Source organism: Erpetoichthys calabaricus, chromosome 1 (assembly GCF_900747795.2).
Source record: "Erpetoichthys calabaricus chromosome 1, fErpCal1.3, whole genome shotgun sequence".
In the NCBI taxonomy this organism is placed as follows: domain Eukaryota; kingdom Metazoa; phylum Chordata; class Cladistia; order Polypteriformes; family Polypteridae; genus Erpetoichthys; species Erpetoichthys calabaricus.
This window is the reverse complement of record NC_041394.2, coordinates 171,243,846-171,270,481: the sequence shown is the minus strand read 5'-3', so window position 1 is coordinate 171,270,481 and position 26,636 is coordinate 171,243,846. Positions and strand designations below refer to the sequence as shown.

Sequence of the window (26,636 nt, the reverse complement as noted above, 5' to 3'; positions counted from 1 at the left end):
AGTACGAGGGAGTCCCCAGAAGGTATGCCCTCTAGCACACCCTCTAGGGACTCCAAAAAGGGTGGATACTCTGAACTGCTGTTCGGTGCATACGCACAAACAACAGTTAGGACCCGTCCCCCCACCCGAAGGCGGAGGGAGGCTACCCTCTCGTCTACCGGGGTAAACCCCAATGTACAGGCTCCAAGTTGGGGGGCAATAAGTATACCCACACCCGCTCGGCACCTCTCACCGGGGGCAACTCCAGAGTGGTAGAGAGTCCAGCCCTTCTCAAGGAGATTGGTTCCAGAGTCCAAGCTGTGCGTTGAGGTGAGCCCGACTATATCTAGCCAGAACCTCTCAACCTCACGCACAAGCTCAGGCTCCTTCCCCTTCAGAGAGGTGACATTCCACATCCCAAGAGCCAGCTTCTGTAGCCGAGGATCGGTCCCCGCCTTCGGCCACCACCCAACTCACACTGCACCCGACCTCCTTGGCCCCTCCCATAGGTGGTGAGCCCATGGGAAGGGGAAGGGGGACCCACGTTGCCTCTTCGGGCTGTGCCCGGCCGAGCCCCATGGGTGCAAGCCCGGCCACCAGGCGCTCGCCAACGAGCCCCACCTCCAGGCCTGGCTCCAGAGGGGGCCCCCAGTGACCCGCGTCCGGGCGAGGGAAAACGCCGTCCAAATTTTTTATTCGTCATAGGAGGTCTGTTGAACCGCACTTTGTCTCATCCCTCACCTAGGACCAGTTTGCCTTGGGTGGCCCTACGAGGGGCATAAAGCCCCGGACAACAGAGCTCCTAGGATCATTGGGACACGATAAGGTGGCGGTTCGAGGAGGGGTAAATACATTCTCACAATAATGAAAGCTGGAAGCAATGTACCATAATAAAAATTAGGAAGAATATTATTTCATTACCAAGTTATGTGAGTAGAAAGCTGACTGAATACACAAACCACTACAATGCATTGATTATGAGTGAACTACATGGCTGTCCACACTAGTCAGGCACACATAGACAATTTAGATTTGCTAGTTAGTTTAACCTTGATGTCTTTTGAGATGTGGGAAGATATAGAGAAGGTGTATGTACAGGAAAACTCTTGCAGATTCGTGGAGAAAATGTGAACTCCATAGTGTCAGTAACCAGGTACTTTGAACCCAGACTTGATCTGCAAATCATGAGTGTTATCCTCTGCACCACTATGATTCTAAGTACAAAAGATGTTTTGAATTATTTTTCTGTGTTCTTCTCTGAATGTGAATGTAGCAGTAACGCTGTCTTATTGTTTATGTAGTTGTTTATATTAAAGTAGGTGCACTGCAGAAACAGATTAAATATTGTTATTTTGGTTTTACTACGTGGATTTCTGTTGTTACCTATTGTTCATCACATTTGCATTAGGGTATGCAAAGTTGTTTTTTCTTTGTTATTCTGTGGTCAGCAATTGTTCTAAATGTTTTATTACTTTAAGTATTTGTGTCACTACATCAAGTATTAAGAAAGGAACCACATTCCTTTATTTATAAAATTGTTGCAAAGAACATCTATGCCTCTTTGAAAGAACTAAATTGACCCTTCAACATAAATCTTTTAGAGTTGTCTTTTACAGAGGAACCTTAGTTTGCTATCATCCTAAGTCTTTCAGTGCCATATTTGGGTCTTTTGAGATTCTGTAAATCTGTAGAGCTCTCCTGTGTTCCCAAGAATGTCTTATAAAACACAGCTGTCAACAAACCATGTATAAGAACTCTTAAGGTTTTTGTACTGATCATTATTATTTTTTAAGGTGTGTTCACATATACAGTAATACACATAGCCAAATTTATCTGTCTTTATGAAACAACCCAAGTCCCAATTTACCAATTTTGTTGAAATCTGCAACAATTATTCCTCAGGGAAAGTTGTTGAAAAAGTTCAATTTTCATTGACACAACTCAACTACAGGGTGCTATACACATTTTTGAAACTTCAAAATGTTCTATTGAAAAACATTGGGAAATTTGCAGACTCATCTCTCTTAAAACAGAGAAACATTTTGTGTGACTTCAACTGCAAATCTGTTTTCTTTGTCAGTTTCACCTTGATAGTATTTATTTGAACTTGGATATACTTTAAATTTTCTCTTTTACTTGTTTGACTCCACCACCACCAAAACAGTGAAACACCTGTAGTCATGCATGTTGAGGCAAATATACCTCTCTACAGGACACATATTATTATACATATTATTATGTATTATATTATTATTGTTATATTTTTATATTATATTATTATAATACAGGCCAGGGTCAGATGCAAGCGGGCCTGGATGACCAAGTATAACAATATGACGTATGACATTAGATTTGTATTTGTTTATTCAATTAACTAATAATGATATTAATTATTTATTTATTAAGGCAGTAAGGCTATTGGTTATTTATTCATCACCTTTCAAGGTAGGCTCTGATCTGACCCTTTCTGTAGAGAATGTAGGGTTAAGTCTTGTTATATATTATCAGTCTGGTTGTTGCCTCTGTTAAATTCCACACTCTTTTGTGCAGCTGACATCGAAGTGGGTAAGTACATTATGTTCAGGTATATAAAAGTAAAAAATAAAAGCAACTTATAAAGAATTGAATAAAAGATTACTTGGTATAAATTTATGCAACTGTGACTAAGTCTTTGCTCAGTATTTATAAATACAACTTCAAGGCTGCATTATCTAAAGATTATAATGATTCAATATTTCTCTGACACTTAAATGGCATACCGTCACATTAATCTGCTATCATATTTGGATGCAGCCAACAGCTATAGGAAATAAAATTGTATTAAAAACACATATACTACTAGTGCTTGCAATTTCATTGTTACAAAAATAGCTAATTAATAAATTTGTAACAATATCTTTTAACCTACTTTCAAACCAGCTAACCAAGTCTCATCATGCATTTTCTTACTTGATATTATTTGTCTTTCTCTATCTATAAAATTAATCTCTTTGAAAATGTTTCTCTGATTTTTTGCAGAATGAAAATGGAGAGCAGTTTTGCTCCATTCAATTGAATGACAAAGAAGAAGTGAGTTCAGGTGGTGCACAGTATGAGGACAGAAATAAACTCACATATTGTGTAACTGATGTGCCTCCCTGGTATCTCTGCATCATTCTTGGGACACAGGTGTGTTACCATAAAAATCTAAATTCTTTCTTTGCTGTTGAATAATTTTAACTTTTCCCACATTTTTGAACTCACTCTTAAAACTCTTAGAGTCCTGTGGTATTTATAAATTGTTGTAAGCATTTTTACAAACCGAAAAATTGCAAAATACAATTTCAAATATTTTTTTTTATTCTGTTAATATGTCTGAAAATAATAATGCTTAGTGGACTTCCATTACTAGGAGATTAAGACAGTTTTCACACACCCACTTAATCAAGTAAGGATCATGGAAGAGGCTGAAGCTTCTCTCAACAACATCGGGCACTAGACAGGATAAGTTTTGTACAGAGTGCCAGTCCTCACAGTGCTCCTTCACGCATAGCCACATGTGGCCATTTTGAAATCCCTGATTAAATTTACCTGAATGCCTTTGGGAATGAGAAAGGAAATTCATATTACTTGGAGAAAAGCCCATGAAAATACATTGAGAATATACTGTATAATCATCACAGGGGCAATCGGGCATTGAATTCAAATTAATGAAACTAGATCTGTGCAAGAAGAAACAATTATAATCACATGTCCCTGGTATAGATAGATAGATAGATAGATAGATAGATAGATAGATAGATAGATAGATAGATAGATAGATAGATAGATAGATAGATAGATAGATATTTGGCTTTTTACAGAAGCTATTCAGATAAATAAATACATAAATGTACATATATACACACACGTTATAGTCTGAACACACACCGGAATGACTAAAAAGAAAGTAAACTTCTAACTTTGCAGGCACAGTTGCAGTCAGGCATTATTTCATTTGGCTGAAAGTCCTCAGTGTTAGTGTGTTAGAGAGTTCATAACAGCAGTCATTTTTTCTTCAATTCTCTCCTTTGCTACTACCTCCAGGGTGTCTGGAGTGCATACCATAACTGAGCTTTCACTTTTAATTAGCTTGTTGATTTGGTGGGCCTCTTTGGAAGTGATGTTACTCAACCAGCACACCACAGGGTAGAAGGTTGCACTGTCCATCATAGAGTTGTAAAATATGTGAAGGATGTCATTACCCAGATTAAAGCAGTGTATTATCCTATGAAAAAGAGCCTCTGTGTTACTAGACCAGTCCCTGTCATTGATGTGGACCCCAACATACTTGTAAGAGTGCACTGCTTCAACATTGACTCCCTGAATAATGACTGGACATATAGGTTCTTTGGTGGGGTGAAAGTCAATAACCAGTTCCTTGGTTTTGCTGATGTTAAGTTGCAGAGAATTTTTTCTGCACCAAGAAAAGTCAAGCAAAATTACACCTTTTATTGGCTAATTGAACAGATTACAATATGCAAGCTTTCAAGGCAACTGAGGCTCCTTCTTTAGGCAGGTTGTAATACAGAAACTGCAGTTCCCTGTGTTTATATAGACACTAGGACAAAGAAAGCATTGGAAAACCTTTAAGTGGTTTATCTTCAATGTAAAAAATTATCAGACCTCTCCAGCCTCCAGATTCATTTAACAGGAAAGGAGAACAATGTACTGTATAGTTAAAATCTTTTGATAAGATAACTGTCCACCAAAGTCTTCTGAAGATTTTGATGAGTTTTTCATACAATGTGGGTTTGTAGTCAAACTGTCTGGGTGAATCAGAGATATGCAAACAATCCACATATCTGGCCATAAAACTCTTATCTCTGTTTAAACTATGGTTAAATTTTAGCATGAGCTTAACTTCCCATTCCCTGCTCTCTTGTTGTGTCTTGAAGTTGCTCATTAGCACTGTGCCTTTAAAGTCCTTCTCACAGTGTCCATCGCTACTAAAGTGAACTGTACCTGGAAGGGACACTGTTAAAATGGACACTGTCTCTGGGGCCATGTGAACCCTTTGTATGGTGGTGGCAGCACCTGTCTATTCAAACTCCCATTTGGCCACCCACAAGGCTGAATGGAAGCTGCTGGAATACTTGGGAGCTGCTAGAGGGAGCTGTCCTGTAGAGGTTTCACTTGACCCAGAAGTTATTCATGAATGCAATATTTTTGTGCTGAAAGTAGTTCAGGTCTGGCTTGATAAGAAAATCCTCTGCTTCCACCAGATGAGTCAGAGTCAGGAGTGGATTTGGACAGAGCTCACCTGGAAAGGAGTGGGGAAGGAAAAAGGATTAAGACAAGAGAAAAAAAATGAATGTACTAGTATTTATCTTAAATAAAAGAGTCATTGGTAGACTTAAACTGGTATTTTGTGAAGTTATGTCTAGGGTTTGGGGAGAAAAAATGTCCACACTGTTAAGAAATACAGAAATGAATAATGAGAAGGAAACAAAAAATGACATGCCTTGCAGGTTGAAAGAATGATGGCCTCACATAATGAATCAGTCCTGTAATGTACAAATACCTACTGTATGTACTGTTTTTTCATACCTTAAAATAATAAATTGGAATCATGTTAACTGAATGGTTGGTGGCTACCTGTGCATGTGTGTTTTCTCGCTTATCCCAAAGATGTGTGTGTTAGGATAACTGGTGATTGTAAATTATAAAGGTGAGAATGCCCCTCATTGGACTGATTTTCCATCTGGGGTTTCCTGCCAAAGTCTTCAGGTTCTACAGGATCCTGTAATGAAAAAAACATGCTTTATAAAATCTATACTTTAATGTAAAAATAAATAAATGTAAAATAAATAAATTCTGAAGCTTTTTTACTACTTTCCTTCCAGTTTGTCATTTTTAATACCTATTACAAATATACAAAATATGCTGAGAAAAACATTATTTAATAAATATGACATATTTTACTGGCTCAGTGAGGCACTGGTCAGCAGAGGAGCTCCACACGCTGTGTCTATGGATAAATTCATTGTTCTTCAGTTTCTTCTGGCATCTACACATTTACCTTATACACATGAATTTGCCTGTGCACATGATTAGGATTATGACATTCTCGGATGAGCTCCAGGGATAGGGTCTTACACTGAACCAGTCACATCTGGTACAGAATCTGCAGCACTGAATTAGAGTAAGCAATTCAGAAGATAAATTGACAGATTTGAGTCAGTTAGACAAGTCATTCTCAAATTTGCTCAATTCAATATACGACTTTAGGGGCTGACAGCTTGATAGCATAAGGCACAAACCAGGAGACAAGGCACCAGTTCATTACATGACTCACTGACTGACACACCGACATTCTCACTTACACAAGGGCCAATTTTGAATTACCAATTGAACTAGTGTTACTTCGATGTTTGTACCAATAAAACTGCAGACATTAGTTTATTAATATCTTAGTTTTATGTTTTATACGTACTCCATATATACACAGTATATACTGTATATTATATATACATATACAGTATATGTTGCATAGTTTGCTGTCAAATAATGCAAAGAGTACACGACACGTGTTTCGCCCTCATTTGGGCTCATCAGGCGTACACACTCTACTGCTCCCCTCGCGGGGATCGAACCTCGGACGTCAGTGTCTATATACTATATGTCAGTCAGTCATTATCCAATCCGCTATATCCTAACACAGGGGTCTGCTGGAGCCAATTCCAGCAAGCACAGGGCACAAGGCAGGATCAAATCCCGGGCAGGGTGCCAGCCCACCGCAGGGCACACACACTAGGGACAATTTAATATCACCAATGCACCTAACCAGCATGTCTTTGGACTGTGGGAGGAAACCAGAGCACCCAGAGGAAACTCACGCAGACTCAAGGAGAACATGCAAACTTCACGCAGGGAGGACCCGGGAAGCGAACCCAGGTCTTCTTACTGTGAGGCAGCAGCGCTACCACTGCGCCACTGTGCCGCCCATATACTATATGTATATAGGACCCTTTTGTCCTGTGGGACTCTGGAGGCAGTACCGGCAGGCCAAGCGGAATGCAGATTTGGTGGTTACTGAGGCAAAAACTCGGGCGTGGGAGGAGTTTGGGGAGGCCATGGAGAACGACTTTCGGACGACTTCGAGGAGATTCTGGTCCACCGTCCGGCGTCTCAGGAGGGGGAAGCAGTGCAGTGTCAACACTGTATATGGTGGTGATGGTGCGCTGCTGACCTCGACTCGGGACGTTGTGGGTCGGTGGGGGGAGTACTTCAAAGACCTCCTCAATCCCACTAACATCCCTTCCAATGAGGAAGCAGAGCCTGGGGACTCAGACGTGGGCTCCCTCCCCCATCTCTGGGACTGAGGTCACCGAGGTGGTCAAAAAACTCCTTGGTGGCAGGGCCCCGGGGGTGGATGAGATACGCCTGGAGTTCCTCAAAGCTCTGGATGTTGTAGGACTGTCTTGGTTGACACGCTTCTACAACTCCTGGACATCAGGGACAGTGCCTCTGGATTGAGAGACCGGGGTGGTGGTCCCCCTCTTTAAGAAAGGGGACTGGAGGGTGTGTTCCAACTACAGAGGGATCACACTCCTCAGCCTCCCTGGAAAAGTCTATTCGGGGGTCCTGGAGAGTAGGGTCCATCAGATAGTCGAGCCTCGGATTCAGGAGGAACAGTGTGGTTTTCGTCCTGGTCGCGGAACAGTGGACCAGCTCTATACCCTTAGCAGGGTCCTGGAGGGTGCATGGGAGTTTGCCCAACCAGTCTACATGTGTTTTGTGGACTTGGAAAAGGCATTCGACTGTGTCCCTCGGGGAATCCTGTGGGGGGTACTCCGAGAGTATGGGGTACCGGACCCCCTGATAAGAGCTGTTCGGTCCCTGTACGATCGGTGCCAGAGCTTGGTCCGCATTGCCGGTAGTAAGTCGAACCCGTTTCCAGTGAGAGTTGGACTCCGTCAGGGCTGCCCTTTGTCACCGATTCTGTTCATAACTTTTATGGACAGAATTTCTAGGCGCAGCCAGGGTGTTGAAGGGGTCCAGTTTGGTGGACTCAGGACTGGGTCACTGCTTTTTGCAGATGATGTTGTCCTGTTTGCTTCATCAGGCCGTGATCTTCAGCTCTCTCTGGATCGGTTCGCAGCCGAGTGTGAAGCGGCTGGGATGGGAATCAGCACCTCCAAATCCGAGACCATGGTCCTCAGCCGGAAAAGGGTGGAGTGCCCTCTCAGGGTTGGTAGCGAGATCCTGCCCCAAGTGGAGGAGTTCAAGTATCTCATGGTCTTGTTCACGAGTGAGGGAAGAAAGGAGTGTGAGATCGACAGGCGGATCAGTGCGGCATCCGCAGTAATGCGGGCTCTGCATCGGTCTGTCGTGGTGAAAAAGGAGCTGAGCCGAAAGGCAAAGCTCTCAATTTACCAATCGATCTATGTTCCTACCCTCACCTATGGTCATGAGCTATGGGTAGTGACCGAAAGAACGAGATCGCGAATACAAGTGGCTGAAATGAGTTTCCTCTGCAGGGTGTCTGAGCTTTCCCTTAAAGATAGGGTGAGAAGCTCAGTCATCCGGGAGGGGCTCAGAGTAGAGCCGCTGCTCCTCCTCATCGAGAGGAGTCAGATGAGGTGGCTCGGGCATCTGATCAGGATGCCTCCTGGACACCTCCCTGGTGAGGTGTTCTGGGCACGTCTAACCAGGAGGAGGTCCCGGGGAAGACACAGGACACGCTGGAGGGACTATGTCTCTCGGCTGGCCTGGGAACATCTTGGGATTCTCCCGGAAGAGCTAGAAGAAGTGGCCGGGGAGAGGGAAGTCTGGGCATCTCTGCTCAAGCTGCTGCCCCCGCGACCCGACCTCGGATAAGCGGAAGAGGATGGATGGATGGATGTATATATATATATATATATATATATATATATATATACAGTGGTGTGAAAAACTATTTGCCCCCCTTCCTGATTTCTTATTCTTTTGCATGTTTGTCACACAAAATGTTTCTGATCATCAAACACATTTAACCATTAGTCAAATATAACACAAGTAAACACAAAATGCAGTTTTTAAATGATGGTATTTATTATTTAGGGAGAAAAAAAAATCCAAACCTACATGGCCCTGTGTGAAAAAGTAATTGCCCCCTTGTTAAAAAATAACCTAACTGTGGTGTATCACACCTGAGTTCAATTTCCGTAGCCACCCCCAGGCCTGATTACTGCCACACCTGTTTCAATCAAGAAATCACTTAAATAGGAGCTGCCTGACACAGAGAAGTAGACCAAAAGCACCTCAAAAGCTAGACATCATGCCAAGATCCAAAGAAATTCAGGAACAAATGAGAACAGAAGTAATTGAGATCTATCAGTCTGGTAAAGGTTATAAAGCCATTTCTAAAGCTTTGGGACTCCAGCGAACCACAGTGAGAGCCATTATCCACAAATGGCAAAAACATGGAACAGTGGTGAACCTTCCCAGGAGTGGCCTGCCGACCAAAATTACCCCAAGAGCGCAGAGACGACTCATCCGAGAGGTCACAAAAGACCCCAGGACAACGTCTAAAGAACTGCAGGCCTCACTTGCCTCAATTAAGGTCAGTGTTCACGACTCCACCATAAGAAAGAGACTGGGCAAAAACGGCCTGCATGGCAGATTTCCAAGACGCAAACCACTGTTAAGCAAAAAGAACATTAGGGCTCGTCTCAATTTTGCTAAGAAACATCTCAATGATTGCCAAGACTTTTGGGAAAATACCTTGTGGACTGATGAGTCAAAAGTTGAACTTTTTGGAAGGCAAATGTCCCGTTACATCTGGCGTAAAAGGAACACAGCATTTCAGAAAAAGAACATCATACCAACAGTAAAATATGGTGGTGGTAGTGTGATGGTCTGGGGTTGTTTTGCTGCTTCAGGACCTGGAAGGCTTGCTGTGATAGATGGAACCATGAATTCTACTGTCTACCAAAAAATCCTGAAGGAGAATGTCCGGCCATCTGTTCGTCAACTCAAGCTGAAGCGATCTTGGGTGCTGCAACAGGACAATGACCCAAAACACACCAGCAAATCCAACTCTGAATGGCTGAAGAAAAACAAAATGAAGACTTTGGAGTGGCCTAGTCAAAGTCCTGACCTGAATCCAATTGAGATGCTATGGCATGACCTTAAAAAGGCGGTTCATGCTAGAAAACCCTCAAATAAAGCTGAATTACAACAATTTTGCAAAGATGAGTGGGCCAAAATTCCTCCAGAGCGCTGTAAAAGACTCATTGCAAGTTATCGCAAACGCTTGATTGCAGTTATTGCTGCTAAGGGTGGCCCAACCAGTTATTAGGTTCAGGGGGCAATTACTTTTTCACACAGGGCCATGTAGGTTTGGATTTTTTTTTCTCCCTAAATAATAAAAACCACCATTTACAAACTGCATTTTGTGTTTACTTGTGTTATATTTGACTAATGGTTAAATGTGTTTGATGATCAGAAACATTTTGTGTGACAAACATGCAAAAGAATAAGAAATCAGGAAGGGGGCAAATAGTTTTTCACACCACTGTATATATATATATATATATATATATATATATATATATATATATAGTTTGTATGAGAGAAAGACATACATAGCTGTCTATGTGCATACATCTATATAAGATGTTATGCATACATGAAAATAGCATAAACTATATTTTGTATCAACTTCTACTACTAACCAATCATCGGATTTTTAATTTCTTTGAAATGTACATTGTGTTTTATTCTGCTATCACCATCTTTATCACTGTTGCTATATACCTGCAATTTAGCTCCTTTTCACACTTGCTGAGTACGACTGGTTAGAAATAGTTTGAGGGTCATTCTGGTCTACAGGTAGTACATATCAGGTATTTATTCTTTGTTTTTATTCCTAATATTACACTGCTACTCAGCTATTAAATTTGACATTATCTTGTAATCTTGTATTATAAATTACACTGTGATGGCTCAAGCTGATAAAATGAATTCATTGATTATACTGCACATATATGATTATATATTCATTTATAACATTTTCTCTCACATTCATTAGAGTGCAATATTTCTTCTTTACTTTATAGCACTACCTGACAGCCTTCGGAGGTATCCTTGCCATCCCTCTTATCTTGTCAAGAGAACTGTGCTTGGAGCATGACACGTTAACCCAGAGCCACCTTATCAGCACCATCTTTTTTGTCTCAGGAATATGCACTCTGCTGCAGGTCACATTAGGAGTGAGGTTAGTAAAAAGAAAAAATAAACTTTAAAGAATGAATATGTTTAAGCTTTTAATACTTTTAACATTACAGTATGAAGTAAACTACTAACTCCCAAATACACAGTAATTGACCATTGTGTAATTACATTATAAAATTATTTGCATTTATTAAAATGTTACAGTTTCAAGTATTACTTGTATTGTGTGTTTGTAATATTCTATCTTTAATTAAAAAATTATTTTTGCCCATACTATTACACTAAGCCAGCTGAGACTTAAGCTTGTAAAGTATTTCAGTGTACAACAGTGAGAAGTCAAGTAAAATGGCACCTTCATTCACTAATTGGGATTAATAAAGTATCTATCTATCTATCTATCTATCTATCTATCTATCTATCTATCTATCTATCTATCTATCTATCTATCTATCTATCTATCTATCTATCTATCTATCTATCTATCTATCTATCTATCTATCTATCTATCTATCTATCTATCTATCTATCTATCTATCTATCTATCTAATTAAAAAGATTATAATATGCAAGCTGTCGAGACAGCCCAAGCCCCTTCTTCAGACAAAATGTAGATCTTATATATAATTTGCCAGTCTCCTCACTCACTCACTCACTCACTCACTCACTCACTCACTCACTCACTCACTCACTCACGTCCGTCCGAAGCCGAATGCGCAGTCGCCTTATGCGCACGTCGCCTTCTGCGTATGCCCGAAACCGAATGCGCAATCGCCTTCTGCGCAGCTGCCCGAAAAACCTTACAAGACCGACATCGCGGCAGGCGGCGGATTTATGGCCGTGAAAATTCAAAGAGAAAGGTGACTTCGACTAACATCACGTCAGGCGGCGGATTTACGACCGCGAAAATTCAAAGAGAAAGGCGACTTCGACGAACATCGCGGCAGGGTCCGTCCGAAGCCAAATGCGCAGGTGCCTTCTGCGCATGTCTGAAGCCGAATGCGCAGTCGCCTTCTGCGCAGCTACCCGAAAAACCTTACGAGACCGACATTGAGGCAGGCGGCAGATTTACGGCCGCGAAAATTCAAAAAGAAAGGTGACTTCGATTAAAGCTCTAGAGGCTTGAAAGACGATTTCGACTACAGCTCCAGGCCTAATTACGCATTCATTCAATACACCTATATCAGGTTTGTGCTGCTTATACTTATTACTTAGTATTCCACTCATGCCCGTTTCATCTTACGTTGTCGAAACGGGCTCTTTGTCTAGTAAATACATAATAAAAATAAATAAAAGTTGCCATTTTGCTTGACTTCTCATTGCATTCATAATGGCTTAACACAGTACATCACTTTAGTACTACAGTACACAAAAATGTATTTGGTGTCATGGGGTGGAGATGTATGACTTTTTTTTCCTATAATGCTAATATGTACAGTATTATTAATTATAAATAATGCATTTGAAAATACTTTATAATAAGGCCTACCTAGGAGCAGCTATCATTCATTTGCTGTTTTGTAACAAGATCTTAACAAATACTTTGTTTAATCTTATTATGGCTTACAATGTCAAAACGTTAGAAAAGAGGCTGTGTGTGGTGTACATATTAGCCCCTTACTGCTATATAAGATCACCTTACGTAAACAGCTATACTCTCCTGTATCCTGACTTTGTAAGTCACCTGAGTTGAAGTCATCAGGCATATTATATCTGTTTAAAGGGAAATTAACGTCACATGGACTGAGTACAGTGAATCTCTAACTGGCATGTGCCAATTAAGCAAAATCCTGGTGCCATGATTAGTAAGTACAGCTACCTTACTTCAAAATATATTTGTCATAATCATGAGTTTACATGTACTATGAATGGACAGAAATATTGAGTCAAATACAGCAGCTCTGTGGCACCAGGTTTTTTTGGTGTGTGTAGATACATAAGAATATACAACATAAGAAACCAGACAATTGTGAAGCAATTGTGAACCCAACAATTGAGTCCACCAAACTCTTTTGTTAGCTAAAAGCTAAGCTGTCCCAGTACCTCATCCAGATACTTCCTAAAGGATGTCAAGGGCTCTGCTTCAACTACATGTCTCAGTAATTTGTTCAGATTCCCACAACTCTTTGCATAAAAAAAGTGCTTCCTGGCTTCAGTCCTTTAATGAACTTCCCCTTAGATTCCACTGGTGTCCTCAATTACATGATTAACTGTTTAGTTGAAAGAAATCATACCTTATAAAATTATTGTTGCATACATGGGTTTTATTGCAAACATATGCACATTAGTTTAGGTTAATGGCTACTTTTTCATGGTTCCTTATGGGTTAGTGTTGAAGTGTATATGAGTGTGCCTTGTACGATGGTGACCCTAAATTGTTATTCATGGCAGTGATACTAGGCTGTTCCCTCCTGTAACTCAGACAAATAGATACCTGCTCCTTGTCAGTGTACATTAGTTCCAGAACATGAATATACTGTAATTTAAACTTGCATTCTTTTAGGGAAGGTAGTATGGTCAGAGTTGAAAAGTGAACAAGGCAGACATATCACAAAAAGTAATGTATAGCCAGGTCCATTATTCAATGCAGACCTCTGACTACCTCCAATGGTATTATTTTTTTGAACACTGATTGTTGGGCGCTGTATGTTAGGCCCAACTAGAACATGAGTGAATACCTGCTGCAATGCAATTTCCTGTGACTCTAGATAGGCAACTAAGAAATCCAGTTTGTGTATCAATTAGTATTTCACCCATACTCAGCAACCAGAAAAAGTACTTAAGTGCAGAGCTAAATCACCAGTGTTAGGGAAAAATGATTAAACATTGGGGAGGAATAAGAAACAAGTCAGATGCAGAGTCACACTGAGGTCTGCTGAAACATTTGTAAATTTCATTCATCATTGTTGTTGAACAATAAAAAAACATTCTGTGCCTACTCATATTTATAAAAATTAATAAATCAAAGCCCTATCTGACAGCAATTGGCTCAAGGAAAAAAAACATGGGTAGGAATTTGGTGTACTCATACACATACTCATTCATGGTCATAAAGGGCCACTTTATCATTGCCAGTCATCCTCTGTGCTTATCTGTAAACTGTGGGAGGAACCAGAAAAACTCATGCTTCCATTTATTTTGTGAGATTTTCCATTTTTTAATCCATGGGTATATTACCTCATTAACTAGGTAAATCTTCTCATAACAGCACTCTTTCTGTCAGCTTACATATATAGATACAGTATTTATGTGGGATGTATTAGAGAGTCTGAAGCACTGTCAGGTCAGGTTGGGGAGCATGTACTGCTATAGCGCTTTGCCGCACCCACCATATGACAAAACAGCTTGGAATCCTGGTTGGCAACCCCCCGGGCAGGCACGTGGTCCACTCCCACCCTCTGGAAATGACCTTCTTAAATGGATAGAGCTTATACTCTCCTAAGCTTAATATGGCAATATAAAGTTATAAATGCTAAAGATTTAGCTTAAGTAATACTAACAACTACAAGTGCCTAGTGGTATCAGTTGCTAGCTCTCAAAACTCAAATAATACTTAAAAAAGGTCCCTGTACTCCTATAAGGCTTCGTAACAAAAAGACCTTGCCCTAAACTCAAGAATCAGACTTCAAGGCCAAAATGAAATAAAGCCTGAAAAATATTTAACAAGAAGGAGAATGGTGCCATAAAAACCCTAGTCCACAATAACAAAACCTACTCCTTTATATTTAAAAACTTCTCTAAACAAAACAAAAGTAAAAAAGTAAATAAAATGGTAGCATAAAAAGGCAACCCTTAAACAACAAAGCCAATTCCGTAAAACCTGAATTTCAAAATTAAAAAAAACAGGGAATTTCAAGATTCCAACAATCAATCAAACAATCATGAACAAGCAGCATATAAATGCTGCCTTTTTATTATAAAATATATTTTCTAAGACTTGGTAATCAGTCAGTTCTTCTTGTTTGTAAGAAAGACATTCATTCTTTCCCATTTCTGTGCCTTGCAGTCCTTTAAAAAGCTTGGACTCTATTTGGCACTCATGCTAAACTCTCTGACAGGTTGTTTTCCACTTCTGAGGTCCAGCACTAGTGCTCCTTTTGAAGTAGAGTGTCCCTCTGGTCTTTGTTACAGGCCATAATGTATATCCAATAGCAAAGAAAACAATGGATATTATGCAATTTGGCTTCTTCTGTGTAAGTAAGTTGAACCTTTTGATTAATCATTTGTGCACAGGTTTGCCCACCAATGTTGGAAAAAATGAGTTAAAGTCACTCTCCTCATTGACCAAAGTGATAAAGCAATACAAGATGTGTCCAAGATTTTAAATATGCTTACAATATTGTCATTTATTTGTAATTAACATTGCTTTATCAAATGCTAATGCTTAGATGTGTATGAGTCTGTTGCGATTATTACATAATTGTCCGTTTGCAAAAATTTTATCTGACCATAATCATCTTACATAATTGCTTGAATCCACAATTCACTTTCAAATGTCAAGAGATTTCTTTTTACAAGATTATTGTTGTTACATCCTTTTTGAACACATTTTTGTTTACTATAAGTTAAATCTATTATACAAATGTTGGTTTCATGAAAATTAATTGACAATCTGTTTATGATTTTCAAGTACACTCCAATGTCTAAATCTGTGAGTACATCTCTTCTCAATTAAGATCATAAATCACTATGGAGTCCTCCCTTACATGGCTCACTTACTTTTTGACAACTAATGACATTGTGATCAGCAACACAGGAGCGCCGCAGGGGACTGTACTTTCTCCGGTCCTGTTCAGCCTATATACATCGGACTACCGTTAACATTATACAAAGATATTGTCTGTCTGTATACCTGCATTGTTATCACTCTTTAATTCAATATTTTCTTTATCAGTATGCTGCTGCTGGAGTGTGTGAATTTCCCGTTGGGATTAATAAAGTATCTATCTATCTATCTATCTATCTATCTATCTATCTATCTATCTATCTATCTATCTATCTATCTATCTGTCTGTCTGTCTGTCTGTCTGTCTGTCTGTCTGTCTGTCTGTCTGTCTGTCTGTCTGTCTGTCTGTCTGTCTGTCTGTCTGTCTAATGTAATGGGTGGTGAGCATAGGTATATTCTCCATTGGGCAAGCGTTATCTAACTTACTAAAGTTAACCCCAGACCATCATTCAAATTCCTTTTTACTTTATTTCTTTTTTCTCAAGTTAAGGCAGAAGACTGAAAATCAAACAGAAACTGACAAAATCAGCCACTTTTTAGCCCTTTTCATATCTACAGCACTACTGCTTATTCTTGCAGCATTGGGGGAATGGGCATTCTGTGGGCAAAAATTAGAAAAAGAGAAATGTGTCCTGATACAGGTGAATGCACACTGCACATTTGAAAACCTATTTCTCAAAGCTTAAACAACAACCAGCTATACTAGAATATTTTCCTAAAAAAAGCATATTTCATCATATTGTATTCCAGCCATGCACCTCATCTATTGTGCCAATGAGCCACTAAGCTGTTTGTATTAACAGAAGTTGGGAACTTCAGCCTGCTGAGTGGATGGGTTGGCTATATTCAACAAATCCATTGCATTTGGTTGATCCTTCAACATATACTGGAAAAGTGTCCCTGGATCTTTCAGCACAATCTGTAGTAGCGCTGGTAGTACTTTGTTTTCATTTGCTGCTGGGGTCTTACTGAAAATTTCAGTGCCAACACCAGACTCTGGAATGTTGCAAAATGTTGTTTGTTACCTAACTGTCTCACTGCAGGAGGTGTAATTAAACACAAAGTGCAACCTGCATGAGGAGGACCTACAAGATGGATGATAACAGATATATTCAGAAATGGAAGTACTGTAATATTTACAAATGCATTTATCTTTTTATATTCTAAAGTTTGGTGTTAATAAATAGCCTCTTCTTAATCAGGTGTGTGTGAATAATTATAGTAATACTAGACTTGTACTAGTTAGGTTACACTGGTAAAACTAATAAAACATAATTTTGAATAATTTTTTATGACAATTAATCATCAACAACATTTTCATGATCATGACTGACCTAAATGTGCCTACAGAGATGCCACAATTTAAAATTCTCAGTACACACTCCCATTTTGTAATCCAATTATTCCACAATGTGGAGTCACAATTTAAAATGCTCCGGCATTACTAAATTCACCACACACTAAGAAACTGCCACATTCATTTCAGCAGCCACTTACCTTATACAAACTAGGAGCTGGTACACTAGCATAGATAAATTTGAAAATATTGTTTTGTTTCAAAAGTTTCCATCCACTTTATTATTTCAGGATCACTTTCTAAAAGTTTGACATTCCACTGAAATGCAAAAAATGTGTTAATCGTGCCATTTGGGCAGACATAGTTTGTTAGCCATGAGCAAACACAAAGTAAATCAAAATGTTGAAAGCTCCAGAAAAACACTAGAGCACTTAAAGGAAATGCTCTACATAATGAGAACTGCTTCGCACTTGGACAGAGACTTTGTCAGCTATACTCTGATATCTTAGTTTTGGTTTATAATCTCTATTATCACAGCATATCCTAATTGAGATTATATTGTGCTTTGTTCTAGTAAAGCTTAATGGGTGCATATAAAGTATTTTCACCCAGGAAGAAAATTACAGGAATCCAAAAATTACAATGTTTTGATACTGTTCACCGTTTCTTGATTTAAGTCTCCTTTGTAGCCCATTGGAGCAGGAATTTTGTTATCTCCATTCCCTATGAAAATATGATATTAAAATTATTTTTCTGTCATCACTACAGATAATGCAGAGTGAGTAAAAGATACAAAAATTATCTTTTTGGATGGAGTAGTCATTTGGTTATTGGAACTTGCATCACGACCAAGTTTCTACTCAGTGTCTTAATCCCTTGTAGTTCCACTTTACTCTGCCCCTCAGAACAGATTACTGCTCTTAACTCATCCTATTCTGTTCACTTAATTTGTGCCCTTACCAGGACTTCAACCTACAGTCTGAGCACTTCATTGGCCCTCCTATCGAGAGTCATCTTCATAAGATACACGTTTATTCCTTCTGACTAGGCGTGCAGTGTTGCACCAGCATCATTTGCAAGCAGTTCACAGTGAGCCTTCACATGAAAAGAAACTAGAGAACTGTTTCAGATCTTTGACCTTTTCGTAGTAGTGCTGCAATATTCTAACCAAAGCAGTTTATACTGCATGTTTGTTTACTCATTTTAAGTTTTGGAGAAGTACAGAATGTTAATGTTCACAAAGACTCAATACATTTATCAATGGAACAGTATTGTATTCAGAAATAAGTTTGCCATTTAACTGATAAATCTGCGTGGCCGCTTTTTTAAACTTCTGGAAGACTTTTACAATGAATAACGCTTCTGTGAGAAAACAAACTGTTGGAGTAAAAATCCCAGGATAATGTGCCATGTGATTAGTCAACAGTGTGTATTATTAAACAAGAGAAACTAGTGTATTGTGTTATTTCAAAATTCAATGGTTAATACCTAATTTTTGAAATATTATTTTTTGATTGAGGTTGATAGTCATAAAAAACACATATCAGTGACATTCATGAAATGTATAAAGTGTATCAAGAAATGGAAAAATTCTTACATGAATGTGCTATGGTGTACCATATATAATAAGCAATTATTCTGTTTTGTCTTAACCAGTACATTAAGCTCAGAATGTTTTTAAGTGATACACATTGTTACAAAGCTGCAATTTCTCATACGTGAATTAAATATATGCTATTTATAGTAGAAGCCGTGGAACTGGAGATGGTACAGTAATGGAAAATAAGAAATAAAGGCAATAAAACCAGGCAAAAACCTACTAATAGTGGAGCACAGGAACAGGACTTCATACATGTAATCAGTGATTATTTTTAATCCAGTACTTGAAACAATAACCAGAGATGAATCATTCCTAGATGTAATGTTCTGTAATAATCAAGACAAAATTCAGAAATTAGAGATTACCGAACCATTAGGATCAAATAATAATATTACAAGAGTCATGATTTTGTGGCTAGAACATATAAAAAAACTCTCTATTACATTCATTTTACTCTAAAAAAAAAACTAACCATCTTTTACATTCATTTTAGTCTTAAATTAGCAGGTTGGGGAAAATGTTAGATATGGGAAGAAGGAGCAATGGTAAAAATTTAGATTTAAATGTATATTAAAGATGGTGCAGCATATGATCTCCGTGATACTTAGGAGCAATAGAAAATTTAAATGTTTGATTGTTGGGGTCTAGATACAGGCGTAACTAGGCACAGGTTGTTCTGCCTGTGAAACAGTAGACAAAACCTTTGTGGTTGCTAAGATACTTTGGGATATTTTCTTTTCAGATTTGAAAAAGCTTATGATCATGTACTCCATAGCATCATGTGAAAGGTGGTTTAACGAATTTGGGTTTTGGAGCACTGCTGCTGCATGCCATCTTTTTCTCATATTGAGGAGTGTGAGTGGTGTTTGTATGTGTGGCATTAAGCCAAGTCCATTCAAGGATGTTTTCTTGTCTCCTGTCCTGTTCATGATCTCCATGGACAGAATATCAAGGTGAAGATGAGGATTGGAGAGTATCTAGTTTGAAAACCTAAGGACTGTATCTCTCCCTGTTTGCAGATGGCATTGTCTTCTCTGCCTCATCAGACTGTGACCTTTGGTGCAAACTTGAATGGTGCATGCCCACTGAGAAAAGACTCAAGGGTAGACCAACATAATACCAGTGGGATTATCTTTCTCAGCGTTACGCAGAAGGTGCTGAAAAAAACTGCTGGGGTTAAAATTGGCCTTGTCAACCTAGCTCAGCATGTTTCTAGAATGACCTTCATTAGTATAAGAAATAATGATGATGGTGATGATGAGGATGATGAGTAAAAGAATTCCTTATGGTACATGCCAGCTGTTAAATTAAAAACAATTATTCCACAAAAACTTGGTCTCACAGAGGAAAGCTGTATAAGGTAGATGTCATATTAGTGTTAAAAAGTATTTCTTCACATAGAGAATCATAGAAAAGTGCTGTACACAGTAGTCATATTGGGAAATCTCAACTCAGCAATATCTTGAAAAATCTAAATGAACAGAGATGTGAATTGTTTTGCTGTGTCCTTATGTTATTATTACTTTGAAATATATGTGACAAATTAAAATTTGCATTGCATCTTCAAAGTAACTTTAAATTATCCCATGTTTATGAGTGAGTGTGGATGTGTACGAGGCTGTTCTGCGCCTGATGAATGAATTGATGAATTTTTGAAGTGAATAAGTATTGTATTTTATGTACCTCACCTTGTTAATGTGGCAACAACAAAGGAGACTTAATTCACATATTAAAAACGATATTTTCTTTTTAGAAAGAGTAAGTAGCTTTAGCTATTTATATTGACCTGCATCCAGCCTTTTAATCCAGTCCTTCAACTTGCAAGGGACAATTTGGGGTTGGTGGCAGGATTGGCACTCCAGCCACTGTAAAAAACATCACATTCTTCCAGTATGGTGCTGAGGTGTCGCCCACTGCACTCGGGTCCCAATCTGATTGGTTTGTCGTACGGTGGGTGCGGCAACAGGCTGTAATCAGCACATGCTCCCACCCTGTTTACAGTATATTGAATATAAGTAAATGTGTTTTTAACATATAAAGCTTTCTTTTCTGGTTATTGCGTAGTTGAAGAGCATTCTTTATTGTTTTTACATTGTAATTAATATTAAATAATGCAAACTGCAAAAAAATGCTTGTTCCTACATCATCATTTATTTGTAATTTACTTTTGTTAATCTGCTAAATGCCACATTAAACATAATGTGAAGTAAGTGAAACCTCATCTCTTAGAAAAAACTGTGGTCTGTACACCATGGAGAGCATCCACACTCTGCTAGACCAGTGGTTCCCAAACTCGATCTTGGGGACCCACTGTGGCTGCAGGTTTTTGTTCCAACCAAGTTCCATTTTTCATTGGACTCTTAGCCTAATTAAGAGAGTTATCATTTGCCAGTTTCTGTGTTTTGGAGTCAATTTAGAAATTACAAAGTTTTTTTATTAAAATGCAATAAGCACTTCTTTGGGGAATATGTAGCTGTTAACATTATTTTCAACCTAATTTTCATTCTGCTTTTCCAGGTGTTCTGGTTATTTAATTGATTATTTATTAATTAGTTAGTCTGACACTGAAGTCAAGTCAGTGTCTGCTGCGCTGGTTGTAGTGATGGGCGGAGTGAAGCCTCACAAAGCATCAAAACGTTTGAAGCAATGGTGTCGGAAATTGTATCGAAGTTTTGAAGCATTTGACACTCACTTCTCTAGTGACACCTCTTGGCCGTTTGTATTAACAGCACATTCCAACAGTTCAAAGTCTTATCAGAGCATTGTGGACGAATGTCTATGAAGTTGTGATAGACATCTTTGAAGTCAAAATTATAATTGGCAATAATGTCAAGAATTGTAACTCAGCATACGCTTAGCAAGCAATTATCCTGCAGTAATTGGGTCAACGTTGACTAGATACGTTTACTTCTAAACAACGGTAATCAGTGCAGGCACCTAAGGTATGCGTAACGGTGGCTTGAACAATTGCGCCAGTCGCACAGCTCCAGGTGTCGTGTTCGATAACAAATCAGGTCAGCATCTGTCTGGGGAATGCAGATTTCTGTTGCCTGAGGCATTTGATTGATTATGCAACAATGCTCCTTGAAAACCTGAAGACAGGAGCCTGCCCTGGATGGTGTTAGACTCCTAATCGGGAATTTAATCCGCACAATGTACATTCATATTCTAATTCCAATGTAAAACCAGCATATATCAGTATTTGAATTAAACTCTTCAACCAAACTAGACTACACCTCGTGGAAATGCGATTGGTCCATCACTAACTGTCACTCTAAATTTTGCAATAACTAGAAGAATTGCTAGTAAAAACAGTAGTACTGTAGCTACAATACATTACACTGCCAATAGTCTAATGTGATATGCTCTTAAATTTGCACTAAAGTACTGTAATGTGGGCATCAGGGTGAGGATGTGCCTTGTCACCCATTACGTGAGCTTGTCTGCCACCCCTCAGTTGCACTGGCACACGTTACACTGGGGGCAAACGCAATGGAGAATGCCGACAATGTACACCTTCAGAAGTGGAATAAATCGACTGTATAAGTAGAACAGTTCAGATAAACGATGAATTTTGTTAATCATAAACAATGCAACATAACTATTATATGTGTTGTTACTTTTGCTCACCAAACGTTACATATCTACATGGGAAATGAACATGGTTAATATGTTTATAATCATTCTCACTTAAATACACTGTCAAAATATATTAATGAGCAAATTGAGACACATTGGCCTTTAGAAAATATCAAAAAGCGTGTGTGCTGTCATTTAGGACAGAATGCATTGTTAACTTGACACACTCTCTACTGACGCGATGTCACGAAAAAAAAGAAACAGCACAGTCCATGCAAACTCATATCCTCCTTGATTTTTGACCTTATGATTAATTGTCAATATCAAATCAATAAAGTCATTTTAAGGAGATGACAAGTCTGCTATAGTCGGTTCAATTAATATAAAACAGAATCTCAATGATGCGGGACTCGCAAGTAGTAATGAATAATATGTGACACTGAGAAATTATAATTCCTAATAACGGGAACAAGTAAAAACTACGACTTCCTAAAACGGACACTGTAAACGTAGGCATTTCAATAAATAATTTAGGAGACTTGTGTGTGCATTTCAATATTGATTTAAGAACTACGTAGGCTACCTGTTGTACTATAAACGCTACCTCAAGCAGCACTTAACAGTAAATAGTCTAACAGGACAATGACTGACTGAAACGAAGATGCTGCGCCGCTACAATAAAGGTTCACACTGTCATTCTGCATGTTTAGAAGGCGCTGATTGGCTGAAACTGTTTATAGCGAATTGTCCCAAGTTGGAAGTGCCGTATAGCGATCAGAAACAAAAAGACACATTTAGGCATGCTGGACAGTAGTTTGTTTTCTACAATACAAATTCAGTATGAATCAGGGTCTCCAAATACACAAATATGAAGCTGTAAATGTTCATTGATGCAACTGGACAGAACTGGTTGTTTTTTTTGTACAAATTACTTTGTCCGCTCATGTTTTTGGTTTATTGCAAACTATTTCTTTATTAAAACTTAATTTGAAATATCAAACGGGCTGAAAGTGTAGGTTTTTTCTTGGTTTTTGTAGGATGTGCAACAAATTTACTTTGCATTTTCCAGATTTGTTTTCCATAGTGACACATTTCTTTATATTCTACAAAGATGGGACTATTCTGGGTTGAATTTTAGGAGTTATCTTAATAAAACTCATACACAATTGATGATAAAGGAAACTGATGAATTGCCATGGGATTATTTCAATTAAGAACCTGGGTATTGCATTATAAGTAGGCTTTTGTCATGAATATTCCCATCTTGTGCTTTTTCTCGTTCCTGTCAGTTTACTATTATTATTGGACACGTATGTAGAGGAAATGTGTGTCATATTTTATATCTGTGAAAGTTAGGACGGTAAAGCCTTGAATGAAACTGACTGTTGATGCTTTGGGTGACAAGACAGGTAAAGAGCAGGGAACGTTAAATGTGACAGTGAGTGCAGGGGATTGTGGAACTGGAAGATGGTTTAAGAACACAGAAACGACAAAAGCCTTGTCTTTCAATAATTCTATTTACATCAATGATTTACTCTGTTGTGCTGCAGTTCGGAAGATTACTTATTTACCCCCCCCAGCGCAGCCTTTGATAAGATGCATTCACAAGGAAAGGATGTTGCTGACAAAGTCAGGTGCTTTTTTGAAAGTTTGGCTCCAGATGTGCTTACCCAGCTGCTCCTTCTTGTCAGTACTTGAGTGATCTTTATGTTCACCTCTGGATGAATTCGCAAAGTTTCTTTACAACTTTTTTGTCTCATTAACGCAGAAATCCCGAGGCTTTCCTTAAATTGCAGAAGACACTGTTGATGGCGCTGAAAGACAGTTGTGATTAGTTATGCAGCACACGCTTTTACTCACATTGCTTTTTGGAAATCAATAATACAAATCAACTACAGATCTGGGAATAATTGAATAGTAAAAACGTTTAATGAGGAGTGTCTTGCACATATACTGGTGTAATGACCACTTCGGCTTTAGTGAAGCGTTTGTTAGCCTGTCTGATATGATCGACATGGGGTAGAGTTGATTCTGGATTGTTATAATACATGCTACCTTACGCAAAATATGCTCATCAATTTGTTACAGATTCTAGGTGGACACGATTCTGCACCAAGGAAAAAGGTGTACATGTAAATCATTCGTAATGTCTCCAAAATATATTTGTTAACTTACAAATAAGTACAACATAACTGTTTTAGGGCGGCACGGTGGCGCAGTGGGTAGCACTGCTGCGTCGCAGTTGGGAGACCTGGGGACCCGGGTTCACTTCCCGGGTCCTCCCTGCGTGGAGTTTGCATGTTCTCCCCGTGTCTGCGTGGGTTTCCTCCGGGCACTCTGGTTTCCTCCCACAGTCCAAAGACATGCAGGTTAGGTGGATTGGTGATTCTAAATTGGCCCTAGTGTGTGCTGGGTGTGTTTGTGTGTGTCCTGCGGTGGGTTGGCACCCTGCCCGGGATTGGTTCCTGCCTTGTGCCCTGTGTTGGCTGGGATTGGCTCCAGCAGACCCCTGTGACCCTGTGTTCGGATTCAGCGGGTTGGAAAATGGATGGATAACTGTTTTATACAAAATCCTTATTTTAACATATGCGAGCCCCGATTAGGATTCAATCTTGCATCAGCACACCTTTCCGCTGTAGCAAGGACAACAGCTTTAACGCTTTGAGCCAAAGCAGTTCAACAGACAAGCAACTGACCAAATCGACTGCTGACTGCGCAGATATCAATGACGTCATTACGCTAGCGTGCCTCAAAATCATGTGACGGGCGCATTTGAAACAAGCCTTGAAGCAGCGCTTCAAGCTCCAGTGCTTGGAAAGCTCGACAGTGTTGAAACCAAAGTATCGAGCGGCCCATCACTAGCTGGTTGTTAAATGTCACTATTAGGGTTAAATGAAGGGAGGAAAATACACAGGAAAAGGAGAAAATAATGGGAAAACAACAAAAGAGAGTTAAGCATTAACAGCTTTAGAAAAATATAGAAATATTTCTAAATGTCTTATAAATGTAAAAACATACTTTTGTGTTTTTCTGAATGCAGAATACAAAAAAAAGGTCAGCTAATTAAATTAGATCAGTTGTTACCGTTATCAATGATTGTGAATCTGGTTGGAAGAAAAACCTGCAGCCACAGTGGGTCTCCAGGATCGACTTTGGGAACACTGTGCTAGACTGTTTATAGTAGAAAATGAAATTCTTTTTAACAGCAGCTCCCCATTGATCACTGCCAACAAGCACATGTTAAACAGGACTGTAATGAAGAACTGTGAAACTGGTGTCAGCTGACAGATGTGCTGTGCTGTATGGACATGTGAATAGAATGAGTTTGATTCAAATCTTTATGTTATATGCACTAATTGAGTAATTTGTTAACTGTTCTTTGCTGTGCATCTCTAGTTAAAAGAAGCACTCAGGTCATTATAATAATTGGAAAGCCGCTGTAGAGTTATCTACAGTGGACATGAGATGGAAAAGGCACAGCACTTTTTCCCCCTTCTTTTGGCAGTAGAACTAAAAACAATGATATGAACTCTGAATAACTTTAAAGACCCATAACTATGGCATTAAATTATACAAATTCAAGAAAATGAACACTGAAAAATCAGCCTTAACATAATTTTATTTTGGAAAAGAGCATAAATGATTATGGGATATGAAGGCACAATGGTATTTTAAAGTGAGTTAACAAAATGGCTACATTAAAGAATTAGAAAATTAAAGATTACATTTGGATTGAGAATGTGTGAGTATGTTTAATTTTCTTTATGTATTATTTGTGTTTAACACATCCATTTAAGATAATAAAAATGAATCATCCCTCCTTGTTATTTGTTCACCAAAGCCACATTATAAAGTAAAGACAGCAGACAATGAAATTCAAAGATAAAACCATCTGTATGGAGGAATAAATCAAACCAAGATGGGGCTACTGAGCGCATATCAATGGATTGCTCTTTATTAAAGCCATCTGAACCTACTTATATTCCGCTTTGCAAAATCTCAAAATCTGCATCTCTATAAAGCAAATTAAAGATCATCAATTGTTAAACAAGTAAGTTATCTATAAAAATCGCAATGAATATAATATTAGTTTTAAAGTAAAGAAGACCAATAAAAATCATAAGTTCAAAATATATTACTATATAGGTAAAATTAAATTAGTACATTTGAAATTTATTTAACACCAAAAGCAAGCAACCAAAAATTTTGATATTTAAGAAATGTCACAAACTGAACATAAATGTTCATTTGGCAAAGCCAGCAGATTTGAAAGAAAGTGC

At 38.7% G+C, this 26,636-nt stretch overlaps 1 protein-coding gene across 1 annotated transcript in view; it reads left to right on the top strand.

The window, feature by feature from the left end:
- slc23a4 (solute carrier family 23 member 4) overlaps positions 1-26,636 on the top strand; it is a 144,402-nt gene that overhangs the window by 16,438 nt on the left and 101,328 nt on the right. Inside the window, exons 2-3 of the mRNA XM_028791533.2 lie at positions 2,998-3,147; positions 11,043-11,200. Coding sequence (XP_028647366.1) covers positions 2,998-3,147; positions 11,043-11,200 — 308 coding nt within the window. The remainder of the gene's footprint in view (positions 1-2,997; positions 3,148-11,042; positions 11,201-26,636) is intronic.